This window comes from Gasterosteus aculeatus, chromosome 5, assembly GCF_964276395.1.
Source record: "Gasterosteus aculeatus chromosome 5, fGasAcu3.hap1.1, whole genome shotgun sequence".
Classification (NCBI taxonomy): domain Eukaryota; kingdom Metazoa; phylum Chordata; class Actinopteri; order Perciformes; family Gasterosteidae; genus Gasterosteus; species Gasterosteus aculeatus.
In genome coordinates this window covers 4,668,710-4,690,525 of record NC_135692.1, presented here as the reverse complement: position 1 = coordinate 4,690,525, position 21,816 = coordinate 4,668,710, and the positions used below count along the sequence as shown (strand labels likewise).

General features: G+C 43.5%; 2 protein-coding genes across 5 annotated transcripts in view; both read right to left on the bottom strand.

Annotated features, from left to right (window-relative positions):
• Window positions 1–11,300: 11,300 nt before the first annotated feature.
• On the bottom strand, window positions 11,301–14,253 carry LOC120818880 (WAP, Kazal, immunoglobulin, Kunitz and NTR domain-containing protein 2-like). Its single transcript, XM_040175748.2, has 2 exons — window positions 13,716–14,253; window positions 11,301–13,522 (listed from the first exon to the last, which is right to left on the bottom strand). The coding sequence occupies exons 1-2, from the start codon at window positions 13,899–13,901 to the stop codon at window positions 11,978–11,980; spliced, it is 1,731 nt and encodes a 576-aa protein (XP_040031682.1). The 5' UTR covers window positions 13,902–14,253; the 3' UTR covers window positions 11,301–11,977.
• A 3,534-nt stretch (window positions 14,254–17,787) lies between these two features.
• Window positions 17,788–21,816, bottom strand: part of abcc3 (ATP-binding cassette, sub-family C (CFTR/MRP), member 3) — a 40,207-nt gene continuing 36,178 nt past the window's right edge. For all 4 annotated transcript variants that reach the window (XM_078103082.1, XM_078103081.1, XM_040175782.2 and 1 more), the window contains exons 25-31: window positions 21,008–21,134; window positions 20,693–20,794; window positions 20,069–20,215; window positions 19,828–19,986; window positions 19,182–19,348; window positions 18,897–19,091; window positions 17,788–18,465 (exon numbers count right to left, since the gene is read on the bottom strand). In XM_078103082.1, coding sequence (XP_077959208.1) covers window positions 18,354–18,465; window positions 18,897–19,091; window positions 19,182–19,348; window positions 19,828–19,986; window positions 20,069–20,215; window positions 20,693–20,794; window positions 21,008–21,134 — 1,009 coding nt within the window. In that variant the 3' untranslated portion in view covers window positions 17,788–18,353. The remainder of the gene's footprint in view (window positions 18,466–18,896; window positions 19,092–19,181; window positions 19,349–19,827; window positions 19,987–20,068; window positions 20,216–20,692; window positions 20,795–21,007; window positions 21,135–21,816) is intronic.

Here is a 21,816-nt window from a genome sequence, read left to right as displayed (position 1 = left end):
CTTTTTGTACTGTGGCCCCATCGTAATTGTCTGTCTGTCTGTCGGTAGGTCGGTCTTCCTTTTTCTCTGCCTCCATGCTTGCAAAGTTCTCAAAACGTATTACTGCAACTGGGGCCTTTTTGTAGCTGGCTGTTTAGTGTTCAGTTTTGAAAGTAAGTGTTTTCAGGTGTGTGTCTTTTCAATTAACCAATGTGTGTTGTATTTTGAATAGATGTGTTGTGTGATGTGTTGATATGCCTATGTATTGTATCGTTCACTGGTAAGATGTCCACCCTGTTATTCCTCTGTCCACCCTGTTACCGGTGTGTTTTTTCATGATTAAATGAAATCAACAAATTTTAAGCATATCTTTGTGGTTATGAATTAGCAAAATGATCTAAACTAAAAACAAGGGTAAAAAGTACATTAGAATTGTGAAAGAAATGTGAGTAAATTACATAGAGCGTCAAAATGGAGAACAATGTTTTCTAAATAATGCTTTTTTGTAAATACTGTTCAATATTTATTTTAAGAATAAAGTAAGGGACATTTTTACTCTCAGCACATGTAATTATTGCAATTCCTGTGTATTCAAAACACATATTAATAGATGTCCTGTAACAGGGTGGACATTTGGTCTTGTTTACACGTAAAGAATTGGCCGAAATTATTAGACCATCATATCCTGAGCTTGACCAATATACAGTATGTTTCCTATAGTTTGACAAGTCCCTTTTTAGGTGCATGCATTGCGGTTGATTACATCAAATACAGCCATAGCAGTGGTTTTACAATATACCCATTACTTTATTGATTACTCAGTTCCAGAATCGTGGCTGTATTCTGGTGTACACTAAATGCATTTTATTAATTTATGAACCGGTCAGTCAGTTTATTTCTAATATCCTACAATATATAAACGATAAGGGAAAGTGAAAAGCATTTGTCTCCCATAGAGCGTACAAGTCGTGTTTGACGTGGACGTAAAACTTAATGGCTTCTGATTGAGTGTGTGAATAAATTTGCATCTTTCCAATATCAAATGTGTCTTGAGCTTCAAGTAGCTGTGTCACGATCCCCTTCCTCGCTTCCTCGGAAATTTTCCCCACGCCACTCTCACTCACACGTGAGGGTTCACAACCTCAGAGTGCCCCAAAAAGAGACAGCACAACAAAGGGGGTACTGTCGGGATCTCCGATCCCCCCGAGTCGATTGATGAGAAGGATCCAGCACGTTGATCAATTAAAGTCAAAAGTTAACATTTATTTAGAAGAGAAAAAGATTACATGAGCAATTCCCCACAGATATCTGGCTCTAACTATTGCTTGCAAGCAGGAGGTCCAACACACCAGCACGTATTCCAAAATCTGAAACGAGAGTTTGTAGATCGTTATAATGACTTGCATACTCACCTGGCGGAGCTTCCGGATTGGGCCTAAGCTTCAGGCCGGCACTGGGTCCAGGAAACTGTCTCCCGGTGGTCAATTCGTATGGGGTGAAACCTGTTTTGCACCTTGGTCTGCTGCCTGGTTTCCCTTGGCCACCATACTGTTGGAGTTCTCGTGTCTTTTGCACTAAATAATAGTCACGGTGCTTGGTAGAGCCAAGGCTGCCGCCACATAATCTGTTTTCCTCCAGCCGTCAGAAAACCTGCTCTTAACCACCGTCCCAGCTCCACATTAGCTGCTCCTACTGCATGCGCCGAGTCAGTATAGATGTTTACTGCCTTCCCTTCTGCCAGCTGTAATGCTCTTATCAAGTACCTCCGTTCTTTGAGCTGACTGACTTCCCTGGATCCTTTCTGCTTCCAGAACCTCTGTCCCTGCCCCGTAGCTTCTGACTACCGCGTATCCCGACTGCAACCCCTTCTGTGGATGTCTAAAGCAGCTGCCATCAGTGAACAATTGCCAATCAGAGTGTGTCAGTGCTGTGCCTTTTAAGTCTGTTCGCACTTTTGCTTCCAGTTCCACCTTGTATTCACACTGGTGTGGTTCTCCCTTTCTCATGTGATCAGCCATGTTGATGCCTTCATGTGTGAAAGTGAGATTTGGAGCTTCTAACAGCTTACTCAGCCTTCTTTGTCTTATTGACGTCATCGTACAAGTTTGTGAATTTACATAAGCTACTATGTGTTGTTAGCACATGTAGTGGATGGCCCATGACTATGTGTGCTGTTTTCATTACCAGCTTTGCGCCTCCTGCTGCGTGTTGCGTGCATTCATGATGTCGTTTTTCCATGTTATCCAACATGACACTGCTATACAGAAGCACCTTCCTTTTACCACCCCCCTTTTTCTGAAACAAAACCCCATTAACAACCCCTGTTGTGTCAGAAACATCCAGGTAAAACGGTGAGCTCTAATCTGGTACTGCAAGGTCCGCCACGGCTGTTTTTAGCTTGATAAACGCCTCCTCCGCCCCTTGGTCCCATTTGAGATTAGCAGTGAGATTTTGCATCCCTTTCTCGTTTACCTTCGCATGCAGAACTTGAGTGAGTTTCGCATGAATTGTCTACTGAACCCCGTGAGGCCCAAAAACGAAAGCATTTCTTTTACGTTTTGTGGACGTGGATGATGGAGAATACTGGACCTGTGAGCGGCCGAGAGCCCTGAGCCGCTTCCCGACAGTACTCTACCTAAAAATAAAACCTGTCTTCTGGCGACCTGCAACTTAGACTTACTGACCTTAAAACCTGTTTCGGCCAACCGGCGTAGGACGGTGTCTGTTGCTTCCAAATAGGTTTCCGCTGAAGTGGATGCGAGGAGGATGTCGTCCATGTATTGGATTAATGTCATGCCCTCTGGCAGGGAGCACCCCGTTAACGCCGGTTTCAACACTTGGTTAAAGATAACTGGCGAAAGCGAGAACCCTTGTGGTAGCCGAGTATAACGCAGCTGTCTGTTTCCATACGTGAATGAGAACACATCTCGTAAGTCTTCGTGTAGCGGCAGGCAAAAGAACGCGTTCGCCAAATCAATGCAAGTGAACCATTGCTGTGGTGTCAGACTAGTCAATGTAGTGTACGGGTTTGGGACAGGTACTGTAGTGGTTACCAGTCTGTCATTTACTTTTCTGAGGTCATGTGCCATGCGATATTTACCAGTCTCTGTCTTTTCTACAGGAAGAATGGGCGTGTTCCAGGCGGACTGTGAGGGCTCCAATACACCTGATTTAATGAGGCCCTCTATAGTTTCTTTGATCCCTTCTGCAGCGGCTGGCTTGTGAGGGTATAGAGGCTGCCAAATGGGAGGACCGTCATGAACTTCAAACGTCACTGGTTTACATGCATTACAAAAACCTACGTCAGTCGGACCTTCTGACCAGAGGTAGTCTGGAAGTTTCTCAAGAAGGGTTGCTGTGCAGGGATGGTCTGTCTTTTCGCGTCCGTGGTCTCTGGACACCTGTTCGTGTTTTAAAATGACAGAGTTAGTTGCTTTCCCTGTAATTCTGTACATGTTAGCGGAGGGAGAAAAACAAACATCAGGCAGCTCTATGCATACCCAGTCGTCTAGCAGCAGCGCCCGTTTCGTCATTAGACCTAAGTCTTCAGCCTGATGTTTAGGATGCAGAGCCAACGACAAATGCGGCACTGCATCTTGATTCATCAAATACCATTTTGATTGGTTGGGGGAGAGGATTACATATCAGAAAGACATATCAGACGCTGAATTGTCTACAATAGCAGACAACATTGAAGAAGGAATGGATGATGTCATGAGAGTTTACAGTGAAATAAGAGACAGCGCCACACCATCCACTGAGTTGAGACGCAAGGTTGATACATGTGAGGCTGTGACTAAAGACCTCATGATAATAGTCAGTGAACGCTTATCAGGAGTAGATGGCGACTACGATGCAGTACGTGAAAGACACCGTCTCCATCAGTTGTATGTCCACGACTATGCTCACTCTGTATTTGGGACTGCTTCGCAGTCAAGTGCCAGTAAATGCTCTGAGTCAATGATAATAACTGCAAATAGGACTGATGCAGCTGCAGAGCTCGCTGCAAAGGAGGCTCAGTACAAAACATTGCAAAAAGAAAGAAAACAGAAGGAAAAAATAAGGAAAATGGAGAAGAATCAAAGGAATGAATTAGAAATGCAGAAGTCTGAATTAGAGCATTTACAAGTAGAAAGAGACATGGAGGTTGCTCGTGCTAGACTGGAGGTCTACGACAGAGAAATCAGACAAGAAACCGACAGACAGTCCATTCAGCAGAACAACGTACCCCCCATCATTCCTTTTGAACCATCGACATACCATCAAAACCCTCACATTGTTACACCAACACCAGTGAATGACATGTCCTGTCTAGCCCAAGCAATCCAAGACAGCATAGACTTAAACAGACTCCCAGTGCCAACACCCACAGTGTTTAGTGGAGACCCAATCCTGTTCATCCAATGGAAGGCTTCGTTCATGCCACTTGTCGACCGAAAAGGTATTTCTTCAGCTGATAAACTGTATTACCTAAAGAAATACGTCAGTGGCCCTGCGCATAAATGTCTCGAAGGCACATTTTATCGCAATGATGATGAGGCATACAGAGATGCTTGGAGTAAACTCAACCAACGCTACGGTCAGCCTTTTGGCATCCAAAGAGCTTTCAGGGATAAGCTGTCAAAATGGCCAAAGATTCACTCCAAAGATGCAGAAAGGTTAAGCACCTTCTCTGACTTCCTAAGTGCCTGCCTGCAAGCCATATCCCATGTGAAGGGTCTAGAAATATTAAGCGACTGTGAAGAAAACCTAAAGTTGATACAAAAGCTTCCTGACTGGTTAGCATCCAGCTGGAATCGCCGGGTCACAATGGCCCTCATGGAAGGTAAAGAGTTTCCCACCTTTGAAGATTTTACTAACTTTGTTTCTTTAGAAACAGAGATAGCATGCAACCCGATCACGTCCCGATATGCTCTACACTCATACAACTCATCCTATGACAAAGGATACACAACAGAAACAAAGGGAAACAAGGCAAATGTTTTCAAAACGCAAACTTAAACAGGGACAACTCAACAACAAACAATGGACACACAAGATTCCCCTGTATGTGGTGCAAAGATGACAAGCATCAACTTGTAGTGCCCTGACTTCAAAGAAAGGTCCCTTGAGGAGCGACAAGCATACGTGAAGGATAACAAGCTTTGTTATGGATGTGTGAAACCAGGTCACGGTGCCAAGGAATGCCACCACCGCCATATTTGTGATCTGTGTCAAGGAAAACACCGTACCTGTCTCCATGATGAGAATTACAGAAGACGTGATGGTAGAGAACAGTCTGTATCCTTTAACACCGATCCAAACACTGTAAATGAAACCATGGCAGCCACAGCACTAAGTGCCACTGGAGGTAGTCAGACAGGCAGCACTTCCATGATTGTGCCTGTGTGGGTGTCTTGTGCTGAAAATCCATCCAACGAAAAGCTTGTCTACGCATTGCTAGACACTCAAAGTGACAGCATCTTCATCAACAAGGAGGTAAGCAATGACCTACAAGCTGATGCCTACCCTGTGAAACTTAAACTAACTACTATGCTTGGCGAGAACATGATTGTGAAAAGTGAAAGGGTATCTGGACTTCGTGTAAGAGGTTATAATTCGTGTGTTCACATTAACCTTCCTCCATCGTATACCAAGGACTGCATTCCTTGCGGATCACGATCATATTCCCACGCACAAAACTGAAAAACAATGGCCTCACTTAACAGCAATCGCAGATATGATGCCACCTCTCCTCAATTGTGAAGTAGGACTCTTAATTGGGTATAACTGTCCCAGAACACTGACACCCAGACAAGTAATAGCAGGAAAGGACAATGAGCCCTATGCCATCCTCACAGACTTGGGGTGGAGCATTATAGGCTGCTCGTCACCATGCCTAAATGAAACCGGATCAAGCCTTTGTCACAGAGTCACTGTAAAGGAACTCCCTATAATCACGCCGATGGATGTGATAAGCGCTCTGGAATCAGACTTTAAAGACACCAAAGGAGATGACAAGACAGTCTCACAAGAGGATCTCATTTTCCTGAACAAACTCAAGGAAGGCATAAGGAAAAATGACCAGGGACATTATGAGATGCCTCTGCCCTTCAAGCAACGTCCTCACTTACCTGATAACAAGAAACTGGCTGAAATCAGGCTCAATCACTTACAACGGCGGTTCTACAGAGACGAGAGGTATAAGGACTACACAACATACATGAAAGAAATCATTGAGAGAGGTGATATTGAGGTAAACAAAGACGGCACTCCTGGTGAACGATGGTACATGCCCCATCATGGCATATACCACCCTATAAAAAAATAAAAAACTACGGGTTGTGTTTGACTGTTCTGCAAAGTACAGTGGCACAAACCTCAACGAACACCTTCTACCAGGACCAGACATGATGAACAATCTAACAGGTGTCCTCCTACGGTTCAGAAAACACCCTATTGCTGTCATGTGCGATGTAGAGAAAATGTTTCACCAGTTCCATGTCCAAGAAGACGATTGCGACTACTTGCGCTTCCTGTGGTGGAAAGATGGGGATATAAGCATACAACCTCAGGAATATTGGATGAAAGTGCATATCTTCGGTGCAGTGTCATCTCCCGGCTGTGCAAACTATGGACTGAAGTACTTGGCCAAGGAAAACAGTCAGCTACATCCAATAGGATCTCAATTTGTTGAAAGAGACTTTTACGTGGATGATGGAGTCACAAGTACTGAAACTGTGGAAGAGGCCATTCAGTTGGCTCACGAGGCAAGAGAATTATGTGCCGCGGGTGGTCTGTGTCTTCACAAATTCGTATTTAACAACCATGCTGTTTTACGGAGCATTCCCCCCTCAGAGTGTGCCATAGATGCGAAGACCAAGGATCTGACTTTCAACAACATTCCACCTGAGCGAGCGTTAGGGATTCACTGGAGCTGGAGATGGATAGCTTCAGTTTCAACAACACCTTGAACGAGCAACCAGCGACACGCAGAGGCATATTATCAACTGTTGCCTCCGTATATGACCCTCTTAGCTTCCTTGTGCCATATATTCTCATCGGGAAGAGGATCCTACAGGACATGTGTCACCAAGGTACCGGCTGGGATGATTCCCTGCCAGAAATGCTGAAACCACGGTGGGAGAGTTGGCGTAAAGACTTTGCCAACTTAGAAAAGCTGGACATAGCTTGATGTTACATACCAGACAATTTTGGAGAAGTTGTAGAAACAGAGCTCCATCACTTTTCAGATGATGGAGCTCTGTTTCTATGGTGTCGCGTGCAGTATCTAGCCGAGCAGTTCTGGAGTCGGTGGAAACGGGAGTATCTTCACAACATCATCGCAAGACAGCGCTGGCATAGACTAATGAGAAATCTGTGTGTCGGTGACATAGTGATTGATGAACATGGATGAACTGCTGCCCAGAGGTGAATGGAGACTCGCGAGGGTCTAAGAGACTGTCAGTAGTAAAGACGGACTTGTAAGGAGAGTGAAAATCTCAGTGGGAGATAAGAGACTGAACAAGAAGGGCGAACGCCTTAGAAATCTCTCCGTAATGGAGCGCCCGGTGCAGAAGTTAGTTCTCTTTGTAGCGGCTTCTTAAGGTCATAATTACAAAGGTTCATTGAAGTTCCTAATTTGAAAATATTCATAGTTCATATGGTGTATATGTAATATTCAGAATTTGGTGGGAGTGTAACTAACCCAGTTTGTGAGCTGTCTTGTCTGTCTACTGTCGCGCACTAACCGCCAAGACAAATTCCTTGTATGTTTGACATATTTTGGCTAATAAATGTTTCCTGATTCCTGATTCCTGAGCATTGAAGAATGTTTTGCATTTTTTCTTTATTACATGTTTTTTGATGATTTTGTTGATGATTCCTGTTTAGCGTTTGATTTTTTTTTGAAGGCCGAGCTTGGGTAAAAAACGGAAGTCAATGTGGAAAAAGACCACGAATGGAAAAGGAACGGAAAAAACGGATGGCTACGGTATTAGTGCCCCCCCCCCGAAAGGCAAACGCTCTTAAGGTTGTTTGTGTAATTAAATCAATAAATTGTGCAATCAAGCAGTAAAGCGTCAGACCATCTGTCGGGAGGGATATGCTACAATATTATACTGTATATTATAATGCAACAGAAAATGCTGGCCAAGGTGGAATATGTAGGAGTCCGGAAATATATAAAAGTTTCCCCAAAAGGATGACATCTTTGATTTCCACCAGTTTCTTCTAGAAGGTTTGTCTTGTATATCATTTATACATATGTAAACATAAAAATTCAAAAAGCTTACATAATCTGTGGTGGAGAAATGTAGTCTGCAGTCTCAACATCTCAGTGAAGGTAGACTAATCTTGACTGATACTGAGGTTGATGCAGAAGTATTTGATGAGCTGATAAATTCAGGGGTCCAAAACTTCAAGATTGGATATCAGCAGTACCCAGCAATAGGTATTCTATCTAAACATTCTTTTCATTAATCAGTATATGAAACTGTATGTTTTATTTCTTTGTCCACCAATTTTTAGACTTGGATTATTTGGTGTCTGATAAGCCCCAGACGTGGGTGTTCCCAGAGCATCAAGGATTACTGCCTTCATTGCTGTCCCCCGCCCCCTCCCAGCATCCTCCATTTCATCAGATTTGACTATTATCCTCTCATCCACAATAACAGTGCATGGAAGGGCACGGAAAAAAGGGCATGGAAGAGCTGGATCGCAATGAAGTAGGACAGGTAAACTTTGAAACTATGTTAAAAAATATGTTGATTTTAAAGATTATTTATTATAGCAGACACACTCTACTTTGATGAACATGTTAATGCCTACTGTACAGAGGAGCAACGTAATAAACATGTTCTGATTATATTGACCAGCTGACACATGTTAAACCTTTTGAAAAGCAATACTCTAATGACAGTGACAGAGCATACATTGTTTCTTATTGTTGTATGTTTTGAAAAGTGTTTTAACATGTTCATGTGATGATCTGACAATAAATATAATTTGCTGATTGGGATCTGAGGTATTTCTCAAAAAATTAGCAGCTACCACCTACCAGCCTCAAAACCCTCTGGCTGCTGCTGACCTCGGAATGATATACTTCCATGGGGCCGCGTTCATCTCAAGTCAATGCGTGTGAGTCGCTCCTGTACCTTTTTCAATAGATGTTCCAAATGTTATGGCCATAACAGATGCAGGTCATGAATCAAAGGTCTTAAACCACCCGGCTAGCTGATCTGTTCAACAGGTGCCACTGTCCGCTCTGCTCTGAATACACAACATGGAGAATTCTTCAAAGAAATACACACAGTAGAGAGTGTCTCTGCTGGCCCTTTCTACCCGGCATAGGTCTATAGCTCGGCCTTGCATGGCGACCACGCTGACAAGGCTCTCCTGCCTTGTGTGAACTGAGCTAGTGAACGCATTGACCCCATCAATACAACAATGTTTGAGAGGAAAGGGGGTGAGGGTGGGACAATATGTGAGAGTAAATTCCACACTGCATATCAAAGCATATTTCCTGTACTCTTTTACTTGGCCTGAATTAGAAAAGCATAAAATGACTTCAAAATAAGGATCACACACATATTATTATTTGGGTTATTATTATTATTATTATTATTGATTGTTGTTGACCCCATAATACGTATTGAGGTGGTTAGACATGTTTTTCTGTTTTTTTATAGATTTTAAATCGGAGAATAAAAATAATTCATGGTATTTGAGACTGTCTTTAGGTGTTTTAATTTGATAGGCCCTTAGCAACTGTTAGTTGCTATAAAATTCACAAATGGGACTCAAACTAAGCTCCATTAGAGTGCTCATATACCACACCGACAAACATAAACAAACCATAAGTTCCCTACAAAGAATATTAGGACCAGTCATAAAGGAGTGTAACTAAAACAGGAAGAATATTTTTTAGTTTGCAGAGCAACATTTATTATTACAAAAATTACAATTTTTTTTCAATTTTTTTCATTGTTTTGTCCTCATTCTCAGAATGGTATTTAGACTTCATTTTTAACATTTTGATTTGTTTTGTAGAATTTGTATTTCAAAATGTACTTAGATGCAGCAAATATATGTATTAATAAACTACAATACATCTCACAGTTAATATAAAAAATACTAATTACACCTATTGCATCCATGAAAACATCTCGCTCAACATAATAATGATGACATTACAAAATTTGATACTGAATTATGATTTAAAATTTGACTTACTTGTTATGATTCTGAATTTATTTTTCAAGCTGAAACCAGCTTCCTTATGATCGACACACGCAATAGATGTACAACATACTTTTCATAGCAACTTTTGTAGATGCCTATTGCCTGTAGATGCCTATTGCCTGGAGAGATGGACTGTGTTAGCGTCTTCTCTCCCTGGATAAAGTGACCTTTGGAGCAAGGGCTGGTACATACATCATAGGAAGAGTGTGCAAACACTGGGATAGGTTTTTGCATGGGACGATTTCAAAAAACCTAAATCTACATCTTGTTAGTTTTAACATTTCCATCACTATCCCTGACGAAGCCTTTTGAATAAGTACTCTTACAGGGTTGTAGATTACCACAAATAAAATCTTCTACGTGACCTTGAGTATGAACCCATCAAACCACCTCAGAGAGTGCACATGAGCTAAATCCTGGATGTTTAACTATCATGGGGGAAATGAGAAGTGTGTTTCTCACACACTTCTCATAAAAGCGATAAAATGTCTGTTGGTAGGGTTGCGTTGTTGATGTTAACCTTTTTGTATGTAACCTTTCTGATGTGATCCAAGGTGCTGCAGATCTAATATTGCTGCGCTTCAGTGCCTCAACAGCTGCTGAAGTGCAGGTTTGAACTCCTTGGTGGTTTCTTTGGTAAAAGAACACTGTACATTGGCCGATCTCATGCCTTCCTCGAACGCTGGATGGGAGAAACAGAATCTCATCTGGGAGGTGGAACACCCTCGACGAAGCCCACCAAGGCCTGTTTCTAGTAACTCAGACGCCTGCTGGCACGGCATGAAACACATAACTCTTGTTTGGGATTGGATCTGAGGTTTACAGCTTGGGCTCCTTACCCAATTAGACTGGATCGCGGAGAAGCCAAACAGGGTGAAGTTTTTCAATGCCACAGGATGTCTTTAGAATGGATGGTTCAGTTTTGGGGGTTTTTGAGGACAGAGGGTTGCGGGGGGGAATAATTGTTCCCTGGTCTCTTTTATCATAGTCTGTAACCACACAGGTACAAGGAGCAGTCACTATCTGTCCTCCAACAGAGTTACAGTACAGAGTTTTCAAATGATGCAGTGCAGGAACAATAATCAATAAAAGGAGAGTGATGGAAAGTCTTTTTTATTTATTTAGAATTATTATTATTATTATTCAGAGTGAGACGTTAAGTACAAAAACAAGATACATGAAAAGCTTACATGAAAATAAATATCCATATAAGTAATAGCAAGTAGATGACAATGTGTTGGTTAGTCAAATAAAATACAACTTATTACTTACTAGTACTACTTACTACTACTAGATGAACCAATATTACCGTGTCCACTGCACGCATATATGGACATATTTATATATCAAAAAAAATAAGGGGGAATGTGATCCAATATCCCAGGCAGATTTGCAGCTGGAAAATAAAACAATCTAAAAGATTGGGACACTTCAATTATGCACAAAACATTAAACTCGGTTGTGTCTGTTTTGTGCGTCATTGCAAAGTCTGCATTCTCCATTTCAGCTGGAGGCAAGAAATGGGCACAAAGGAAGTTGGAGTCGGGGGGAACAAGACAACAAAAGGATCATGTCTTCTGTGTTCACTTGCATGGTATTTCAATCAACAACACCAAATGATGGGCCATAACAGACTCACTTGTCACAAACAAGAAAGACATCCTTTAAAATTCACGAGAAGGCTCCAAACATTCCATGCAACGCAGAGTTAACGCTTGGACGAGAATGGCCTCCTGTGGTGTAATCTAAACTTTTTGGAGACGTTGTTCCCCTTACCCTAACCCCACTGCGGGCTGTTGGTGATGGCTTTGAGAACGTCACACGTGTTCTTGGAGATGACCTCCCTCAGCTTCCGTACGCGGCGAGGACTGGAGGAGCCCACATAGCTCTCCGGCTGCAGGACGGCCATGCCGGCGCTCACGTTACCCATGATGATGACCTGTCCTTCGCCGGCGGCGGCCGTGATGTTAGGGCACGGGCAGTTCCAGTCTATGTTGAAGAAGGTGACCTCAAGGGGCTCCTTGCCGAAGAAGCGGAGACCCATCTTCTGATCCTTCAGGATCTCCTCCACGGTCACGAGGGCGTGGCCCGAGTCCTTCTCCTCCGTGAGCTCTGTCATGCGGCCCAAGACCACAAAGTCGCTCTGGCAGAAGCTCATCACCATCTTGCCTCTCACCTTGCAGGCCTTGCAATGGTGGATTTTCGAGTAGGGGCACGTCTCCTCACAGACATCTTTGGATTCAAAGTTGTTATCGTTGCCATCGCACCCTCCGTAGATGAAGGGCTGACACTGCTGCAGAGTGCTGCTGTAAGCCCAGCGCGGTTCGTAGGCTTTACAGGGCCCCTGCAGGCTGGGGAGCCCACAAGGGCCCGAAATCTCGGGGCCGCAGCACTGCATGCATCCTTGGTATGTCTCAAACACCTTCCAGGGCTTCTGCTTGTCGATGTGGCACTGTGTGAAGGAGAAGCAGCTGTTGGTCTTGGGCTCGTAGTACCAGCTGACTTTATCCATCTCGCTCCGACAATCCTCTGCGCTATCGGGGGGTTTCAGGCACTCTTCGGGCAGGCAGCGGGTCATATTCCAGGGCGCGAGGGTTTTATGTGGTTCCGTGGGCAGCACCGTTAGCGGATGGTCGGCTTGCACCGAGCCAGACGGGTTCCGAGCCGTGCAGGTATAGACGCCTGCGTCGTGCGGCTTGGCGTTGTAGATGACCAGCTGACCGATGTTAGTGACCACCATGTTACCCCGCACATGATTAGGCCTCATGGCTACCCGCTCCAACCCTTCCGGTTGCTGCTTCTCCCAGGTGATGTCAGGCCTGGGGCGACCCGTCACCTCACACAGGAAGCTGGCCGTGTCCCCCACTGCTACGATCTGGTGGACTGGGCTGCTGACCAAGGCGGGCGTCACAGGTTCGGTGGGAAGTGGCATGGTTGCCTGAAGCGGAGCAGTGGTAGGGCGGAGAGTGGTTACCTGGGGCGGGCTGGCGTTGGGCCAGGTGAGGTGAAAGCGGCAGGTGACGACGGCCAGGACAATGCCCTTGGAGCACGCCTCTGCGTCCATATAGCACTTGTTGTAGTAGGTCATGCCGTCGGACGCGCAGGTGAAGTGCGGCTCCCTCTCGCAGCGGTCCCGGCACTTACACACCGGCTGCCCGTCCCAGATGTCACACTCGGATCCCTGCTGGGTGCACGTGAAACTTGTACACGTGGCTTCCTTGGGTATTCCCATGGGGGCTTTATTCCCGTCCAGGAAACGGGCAGCCACGCAGCTCCGATTCCCACACACGTTTTGGCAACACTTCTCAAAGGACTCACACTCCTGGGAGACGAGAAGAAAGAGTTACTAATGCAGGAGGCTGCCGGCATCTGGAATGCATTTCCATACAGTCGAGATTCATCACGATACACAGCAGAAAACGAATAAAACATATAAAATATAATTTTTGTTGATGTAGAATTAGCATGCATCATAAAGTAAAAAAGCTGCATTTTGGTTATTGAGAGGGCCTTACCTTATCAGATTCACACTCTCTTGTACACGTGCTCATGGCATCCACCCACAGGTTGGGGTTCATGTCATTGGGGCAGATTCCCGGGTGTGAATAAGTGACCTCTGGCAAAACTCCGTCCTGGTGCTCCATCCACACTAACACGCACGCCAGGAACCAGATCCACCGTGGAAACAGCATCCACCACATTTCCAGAGCGGAGTACAACTCGGGCTGAAGTTTTTGTTTCTTTTAAAGTTGGTAGATATCTGATACTTTTTAGAGCAATTAAGCAAAACTCCACAACGGAGCGTACAAGTAGGTGAAAAGACGACGCAACTCAACGACGCATCACACGCGTGAGAGTCTAAAGCGTGTCCACAGATTTATCCGGTTTGATATCGTCTCCTGAATCCGAAGCCGCTCTATTTTCGATCCGTAGCTGCAGCCATGACAGCTATGAGTTGCTCCCGAGATGTTGGAAGAAGCTTTTTAAAAGTAAGAGGTAAGCTTTGGGCAGGGACTGGCGAGGCACCTGCCTGTTAAAAGGATTGCTGGTAACCCCGTTTAACCCTTTGCGGGCTCCAGCGGCACTGGAGCGCACCGCGCGCAAAGACGCACATGGGGCAATTTGTTATAAATACCTATAGGTTAATGGTTAATGATAGAGGGAAATTACAAATATACTTCAACCATAACACATACTTTTTGTTTATAGTAATTATACATTACGCTGTAGTTTTATTTCTGGTTAAATTTTCTACCGATATTGAAATATATTTTGATGTAAAAATGTAAATCAATACAAATGTTTGCCTACACGTTGAAAGACCATCACTTCGGTTTTAAATCATATGGATTTGATTGTAATTGAGATTATTTACTTTACTACTTTACACATCTCCCAAATCTCATGATTTCACCTAATGTGGCTTCTTTGAAACAAAATGCTTTGATTTGATATAAAACCCTTCAGAACCTCATGATCAACTTTATTATCTATATTATATATTATAATAATAATATAAAATATAGATAATAATCAAGATTCTAATATATAATTTTATAGTATTACAAAATAGGCTCTTAGAAAATATCTAAATGTATTTTTCATCCCAATGAAAATGTAAGATAATACAAACAGATTGTTGTTGTTGTTGTTGTTGTCACACAAAAAAAGATAAATGGGAGAAATATTGTAAAGCACATAATAATAACTACATTTTTGTAAAGGTTTGACCAGCTAATATAAAGTGAAATAAAACAATGACCCCATTCCCTTCAGTTTAGAGTATTACAATAAGCATGATGTACTTCAACCTGGATGTATTAACAAACTATATGAAATGAGGGATCTGATGCACTTTCAGAGTATACATTTTGCTGTAGAAAGTAGAACTATTTGTCAACATAAATGAAAACTATAAAGAATAAACACACTTTATAGTTTTCATTTACATGTTTTGACATTCTGAGAATTAAACTGTTAAGCTCACCGTAATACAAATTTAGCTAATTGATACACAAACATGGGTTCTATTGTGCGATCAAATTATTTATTAAGTGTGTGACAGCCATTTGCACAAGTGCATGCTCCAAAGTCTACAGAGCGGGTCTTTGTACACCAGCTGCAGAACGTTATCTACGGCCAGCCCTTTAATTCATGGATTTAGCTTCATATGTTGGAACTTAAAATGTCAAACACAACCTTCTACTGAATCTGTCTTGTAGGGCCAGCAGAGGTGAGATGAGGACTCCGGAGATCAGCTGATGTGCTGCTCGGTGGGTGTGTGCATCTTGCACAGCCTTTAATGAATGAAGGTGTATTTGTTGGTTCCTTTCCTGTATAAACATCTCCAATGGGTTTCTTCCTCAGTTCAACTGAGGACAGGCTAGCTACTCGACTTCCTTCCAGCACAAAAGCAGTGGACTTACCCTGTGTGGTAGAATGTTTATTCTTGACGAAGACATGTGTGTGTTTTTGTACATGAAAGGCAAATACATATAAAGTGTTGTCCTGTAAGACGGATTCTATTTGCTCATGTTCTTCTTTTTCAAACAGCGATTTACTGTGTCTGTCTTTCCAGTGTTGAATCAACTTCATCCCTGTGGTTCCCTTATGGTCACTGTGGGGGTGGGGATTGCCTCAGCAGCAAAGGGGACAGAGAGGTTCAGGGAACAGTGGCGGAATGAGGTGGAATTGGCCTCAACTACATCTTGTTGGATGGATTGAGTATAAGCAGTCGATTGGGTGGTGAGAAAGGACACAGGTCAAAAAAAGGTTGCATTTGAATTGTCACATTTGCTTAGGAAGGTCCCTAAGTGATTGAAATGACTCTGAAGTATAGTGTAATTGGCCGCCATGATCAGAGCTGTTTAAATGTATAAGGAAAGGAGCTTGAGCGCTTCCCTACTTTGCTCCTTCAGCATAGGAAAGGAGATACTTCTGGCCCACAAACTTTGCGGCGGCAACATTTAAATAGTGACGTATCAGTTGGCCGTTCACAAGAAATAACGATCATGATGGAGAAACAAAAATTAATAATTTCAGTAACCATTAGCATAACTCATTTATATTGCAACCTTTTTAATAAAAGTAATACTTTGAACCTGGTTGTTTATGTCGTCTGCATGACTCAGCACTGTAACAACAGATGAAGGCCTCTAAAATTATTATCTCCTTTCGTAAAAGATGATCTAGTGGTTAAGGAGCTAAGTAGGAAAGCATTGAGGCTCCTTTCCTTAGCATTATAGAATTCAATCAGCTATCATCATGGCGGCATCTTACACTACTTCCGGGTTACGGTCACAATGGCAAAAATCCATGTTGACATGTACAAACTTCTTATCAGATCCATTTGAAGAGCTCAGCATTGCCAAAACCAAGAGATGCACCCCGACACAGAAAGAAGTTGGCTGAAAAAAGAAACAACTTCTTGAACATGTCCTCAATCAGATACTTGTGACTTTGAATTAGTAGTCCATCCATCCATCCATCCATCCATTGTCAAACCGCTTATCCTGCACACAGAGTCACGGGGGGGCTGGAGTCCATCCCAGCCAACTTCGGGCGATACACAGGGTACACCCTGGACTGGTCGCCAGCCAATCGCAGGGCTAACACAGAGACACACAACCACACCAGTGAATTGATTAAGATGAACTTCACTTTGAACTTTCACACCAGCTGAACAGCTGATAATGAGCTTATACAGTACCATGGATGACTGTACTGGACACAGGTCCAGCGGAAACACGGCCCAGACACACAAAAAGACCACAAAGAAACACAGAATTAGTAGAAACAAAACAACTAATACAGACACAAAATGACAGGAAACCGTTACTAAAACAGATGTGCTCCATCTCGCAATGATCGATTTAAATAAAACTACGTGCCCCCAGTTACTATCCTTCTAGCAGACTGTGGGTGGTCTAAATATATAAAGTCGCTCTGCGGACACACACTGCACTACTCAATAAAGAAAAACAAAGAACTTCCACAAGCTCCCTCTGACTTGTGGCCACACCACAACTTTTTTGTAGCGACAGAGTGTGTGTGTGTGTGTGTGTGTGTGCGCACGCGTTTCAAGAGCACCGGCCACAGGAGGAAACCGTTGAGAAATGATGAGCGCAGCTTCTTTGTGACGCATCAAGAGGCCCGTGGTCTCAGGTGAACTCGTCTTTGTTAGTGGAAGCCAACATCTTCATTATTGAGGTACACCCCACAGTAACCGGGACACACTAAGGGGGTCCTCTGGTGGATCCCTCGTCAGCTGTGAGCACACTCTAGTGGAGGACTGCAAAACTTACATTGTCATTTGGTTTGCAGTTATAGTTCACATACTGAATATACACGTTGTACTCTTAATATTGTTGTTAATGAATGCTACCAGGGCCAATAAATGAGCCCTGCATTTTCCAGATGTACAAAAGGTAAGGCAATTTCAGTGAATTTCAATTCACTATGTACGGTATTTTATCTTTATATATATATAAAATGTGTGTGAGTTGTTTTACTTGTTGTTCTACCATTTAAATTTGATTAGTTTGAGTTTAAAAATCCAAAAAGCCAAAAGCCAAAGCACACGCAATGTTCTTACTTCTTTTTTTCATTTTTTATAAATCACAATTCATATTTTGGTGGTACAGAATTCAAGTTTTAATAGATTTGGTTCATAAAATAATCACATATGTAACTTCCTAGATGATACAATTATTTAAATAGCAGTACAGTACAAAAATAAGTGGGTTTATCACAAAAGTTCTTTTCTATGAGGAAAGTACAGTGGCACAGCAGTTTTTGTTTTTTCTTGTTTGTTTTGCAACAGGTAGCCGATTAGAAAATGATACATTCACTGGCTTTCTTCATCCCACTGGCCCAGGCACTAAAAAGCAGACTTGGATCAACTAGTATTTTCACATATGGCTTGTATTTTCCTCTTTAGATGCCAACGAAACAATGTTCAAACCCAAGAGACTACGGTTAGTGCCTTAACTAAAGACCACCACAGAAGAGAACGTGAATGTCAAACAGACAAACACCACATCGGCTTCCAGCTGCTCGTCCATCCAAGTCTGCAGCAAGTGTCCTGAAAAGGGTTCAAGCTGCAGAGACACGTTGAACCCTGGCCTGTAAGATCGGGGGAAATAGAGGCAGCTCTACTGTGTCAGCCCTGCGTCTTTAGTCATGCCGTAGAAGATACCTCTCTGGGATATGAGGTTTGCCGGAGTGTCGAACTCTGCTATCTGTCCCTTGTCCAACACCAGCACTCTGCGGGGAGAGAGAAGCGGTTCAGCCACTTACAAAGCGTAGACACTTCTCAGAGCAGACATAAAAAAGCATCTGCATACACATGAGTGTACCTGTGGGGTGACGGTGAGGTTAAATTCCACTCTTGTATCAATGTTTTCACGTTGCCAGTGGAGAATACATTTATTCCAGCCATGCAAAGCTGACTATACAGTACATCAGGGCATGTTATATTTATTATATTTGTTGTTATATATTTATAATAATAATTTATAATATATTTATATATATATATATATATATATATATATATATATATTTTTTTTTTTTTCCATCGGAACTAACCAATCAAACGTATTCTAAATGAAACATACCCTGATATTAATATTTTAGGAGCCTAAAATATATGTAGCTGCTTTCTCCTTCAAGGCGAGTATTCATATATGTAGAACCTTGTGTAATCCATGATTGTGTTGAGCCGGTGAGCGATGGTGAAGACGGTGCAGTCTTCAAACTGGGTCCGAATGGTGGATTGGATGAGATCGTCCGTCTCCAGGTCTACAGCAGCTGTAGCTTCATCCAGGATGAGAATCCTCGTCTTCCTCAGGAGAGCTCGAGCCAAACACACCAGCTGCCTCTGGCCCACACTGTGGATACAACATCAGATGAAACTCAGCGCTGCAGAGAGCCTCTGGTTAGCCGGTTGACTGCAGCCATTCATTCATCATTGCACCGACCTGAGGTTCTCTCCTCCCTCGGAGCACTCTAGCTCCAGTTTTGCCGGCTGGTTGCTGACAAACTTGTGGAGGTGTGACTGTTGCAGCGCTCCCCACAGCTCTTCGTCACTATACTTCTCAAAGGGGTCCAGGTTCATCTTCAGCGTGCCTGAGAACAGCACCGGCTCCTGTGGCAGAGAGAGAAACAGACGTTTCAGGTGTGGAAGAAAACCGACCGACAGGAGCAGATCCAACGTTAGAGAATCTGTAATCTCCTTTCGGTCCAAAACCCAACATATTCATTTTATGATGATATCAAATTGTTTTTTTTCTTATTTTGACTGATGACTGACCACTATTTTAAAAGGAATATGTGTTTGCTTTCTGGATGAAAACTATGTGCACTAAATATGAAACTAGTGTTCAGCTCAGCATTAGGACTGAAAACAGGGAGAAACAGCCTGTGCTGTGTAAAGGGGGGTTTCATAGTAAAAAACACAACTTGTAATTGTGATATTTAACTACCAATTCCACAAACAAAAGATTTAGGATTGGTACGATGTGGAGAACTCGGATGAAGCGTAATAGCACTAAATGGTGCTATGCGAGGCTTGAACTATGCGATCTGTAACGTGCAGTACCCTTCTCTCAGGCCTGTGCCGTGTACCTGTGGGATGATTGTGAGTCTGGACCTCAGGTCGTGCAGCCCTAACTCGGATATCTTCACCCCGTCGATGGAGATCTCTCCTGCCGCAGCTTCCAGCAGTCGGAAGAGGCATAGCGTCATAGAGGACTTGCCAGCCCCTGTACGGCCCACAATACCGATCTGTACAGAGACATAATACTGCTGAGTGAACCCTGTTGAGCCCAACGCTCCGAAAACAGACACCGATCTACACTGTCCCCACCTTCTCTCCTCCTTTAACGCTCAGCGTGAGGTTCTTCAGGACCAGATCCAGTCCCTCTCGGTACCGGACGCTGTAGTCCTGGAACTCCACATTCCCCTCTGTGGGCCAGTCGGGTGGGGGCTTCTTGTCCTCCACCTCCCAGGGGGCCTGTGAACACAACAAGCAGCATTTCTGGCTTAGAAAACCTTCTGAACAACTCATCAGCCGGTTTGGCTTTGTTTACCCCTCAGGAAAAAGAAGAAAAAAAAAACCTGAGAGCTTCCAAATGTTTATTTCACCCCTGAGTCCCGCTGGATGCTCCAAAAAAATGATCACTAACAACTATAGCAGCTCTAGAAGGGGCACTCAGCGGGATGGCTGCTGAAAGAGTACACCGTCTACAGCACACATATCCGGCTGATGTTGTGTTACAGAGGGGCCCATGTTGGCACCAGGTACTGGATCTAGTAAGAGTTTATAGCTCCTTGGTTGTCTGAGAACATAACTTGGCAGCAGGACTGTTTTTTGGAATGTGAGGAAAATCGGGCTTCTAACTGTAGCATAGAGAGAGAGAGAGAGAGAGAGAGAGAGAGAGAGAGAGAGAGAGAGAGAGAGAGAGCGAAACACACACACACTAGCAGATACCTCTGTCTTGGTCTCAGAGTACTCTTTCACTCTCTCCACTGCTACTATGTTGTTTTCCAGATCTGAGGTCATTCGCACCATCCAATTCAGCGACATGGTCACCTACAGAAACAATACAGGGCCGTGTTGATTCAATTACATATGAAGTGTTAATTATAACATTATGTAGAAAGACATGGGCAATGTTGGCTCAATGCCACCCATGATAATAGCCATTAGTACATTAAACTAACCAGAGCTTCTGATTCACAGGACTTGCTGCCTAAACAGTTAAATACGAGCAGGGATCACAGATCATAGATAGCTGCAGCGTACCTGGAGAGCGTAGGATACTGACAGACCAACAAGGCCCGGGTTCAGATTTTCCCTCCCAGTCACAGCAAACAAAGCAGCAAACAGCACCATGCAGTTCCCGATGAACTCGATGCGCACTCCGAGCCACCTGTGTGACAGAGGGTTGCAGCGCGGTTTGAGTCACTGCAGCAGAGTGTATGGCAACAGTGTAGCGAGTGGAATCACACTCAGCTACTCGACGGGAGTATTTGCTGTGTGGCTGGAGGGAACCTATCCCACTGCTTGAAACTCTACCCTGTGAAATATCTCGCGGCAGCTGGGTTCCAGGATTGAAACACTGGATACAGTCGAGTCAGTATTCCACATCCCGCACACGATGGATGTGACTGAGCGGGCTTGTTGACTTACCCGTTGTTTGGATAAGTGATTACTATTACAGGGCACAGCTGCACAACGCTGCTGAATGTCAGCATGTGTGTCCTTCAAGAGGAAGCTTGACTTATCAACAGTCTTCATCATTCAGCCTTTTTTCCTCATGGGTAATCCTCAATCTTTGATGAGTAACTTGACAAACATGCCACATAAAACAGCATGTGCTTAAAACGTTTACACCGGCTGTCAATGTCAAAATAAATTGGCAGCTGCATTTCTTTTGCACTTTACGTAAGCGACATAATCACACGGCATAAGACAGACTGGACACAATAGGGAAAAGAGGACCATTGTGTAGATGTTAACATGCTATGCGTCCTCCGTTTATTCTTCAGAAAACACACTAGTGAAATGTAAGTGATAGTAAATGAAAAGTTGTGGTTTTATCTGGCATAAAA

Excerpts from the sequence above, each read along its gene's own strand:
- LOC120818880 (XM_040175748.2), bottom strand. The coding sequence starts at position 13,901 with ATGTGGTGGATGCTGTTTCCACGGTGGATCTGGTTCCTGGCGTGCGTG. Across the intron at positions 13,523-13,715 it reads GAGAGTGTGAATCTGATAAG|GAGTGTGAGTCCTTTGAGAA; the intron begins GTAAGGCCCTCT and ends CTCGTCTCCCAG.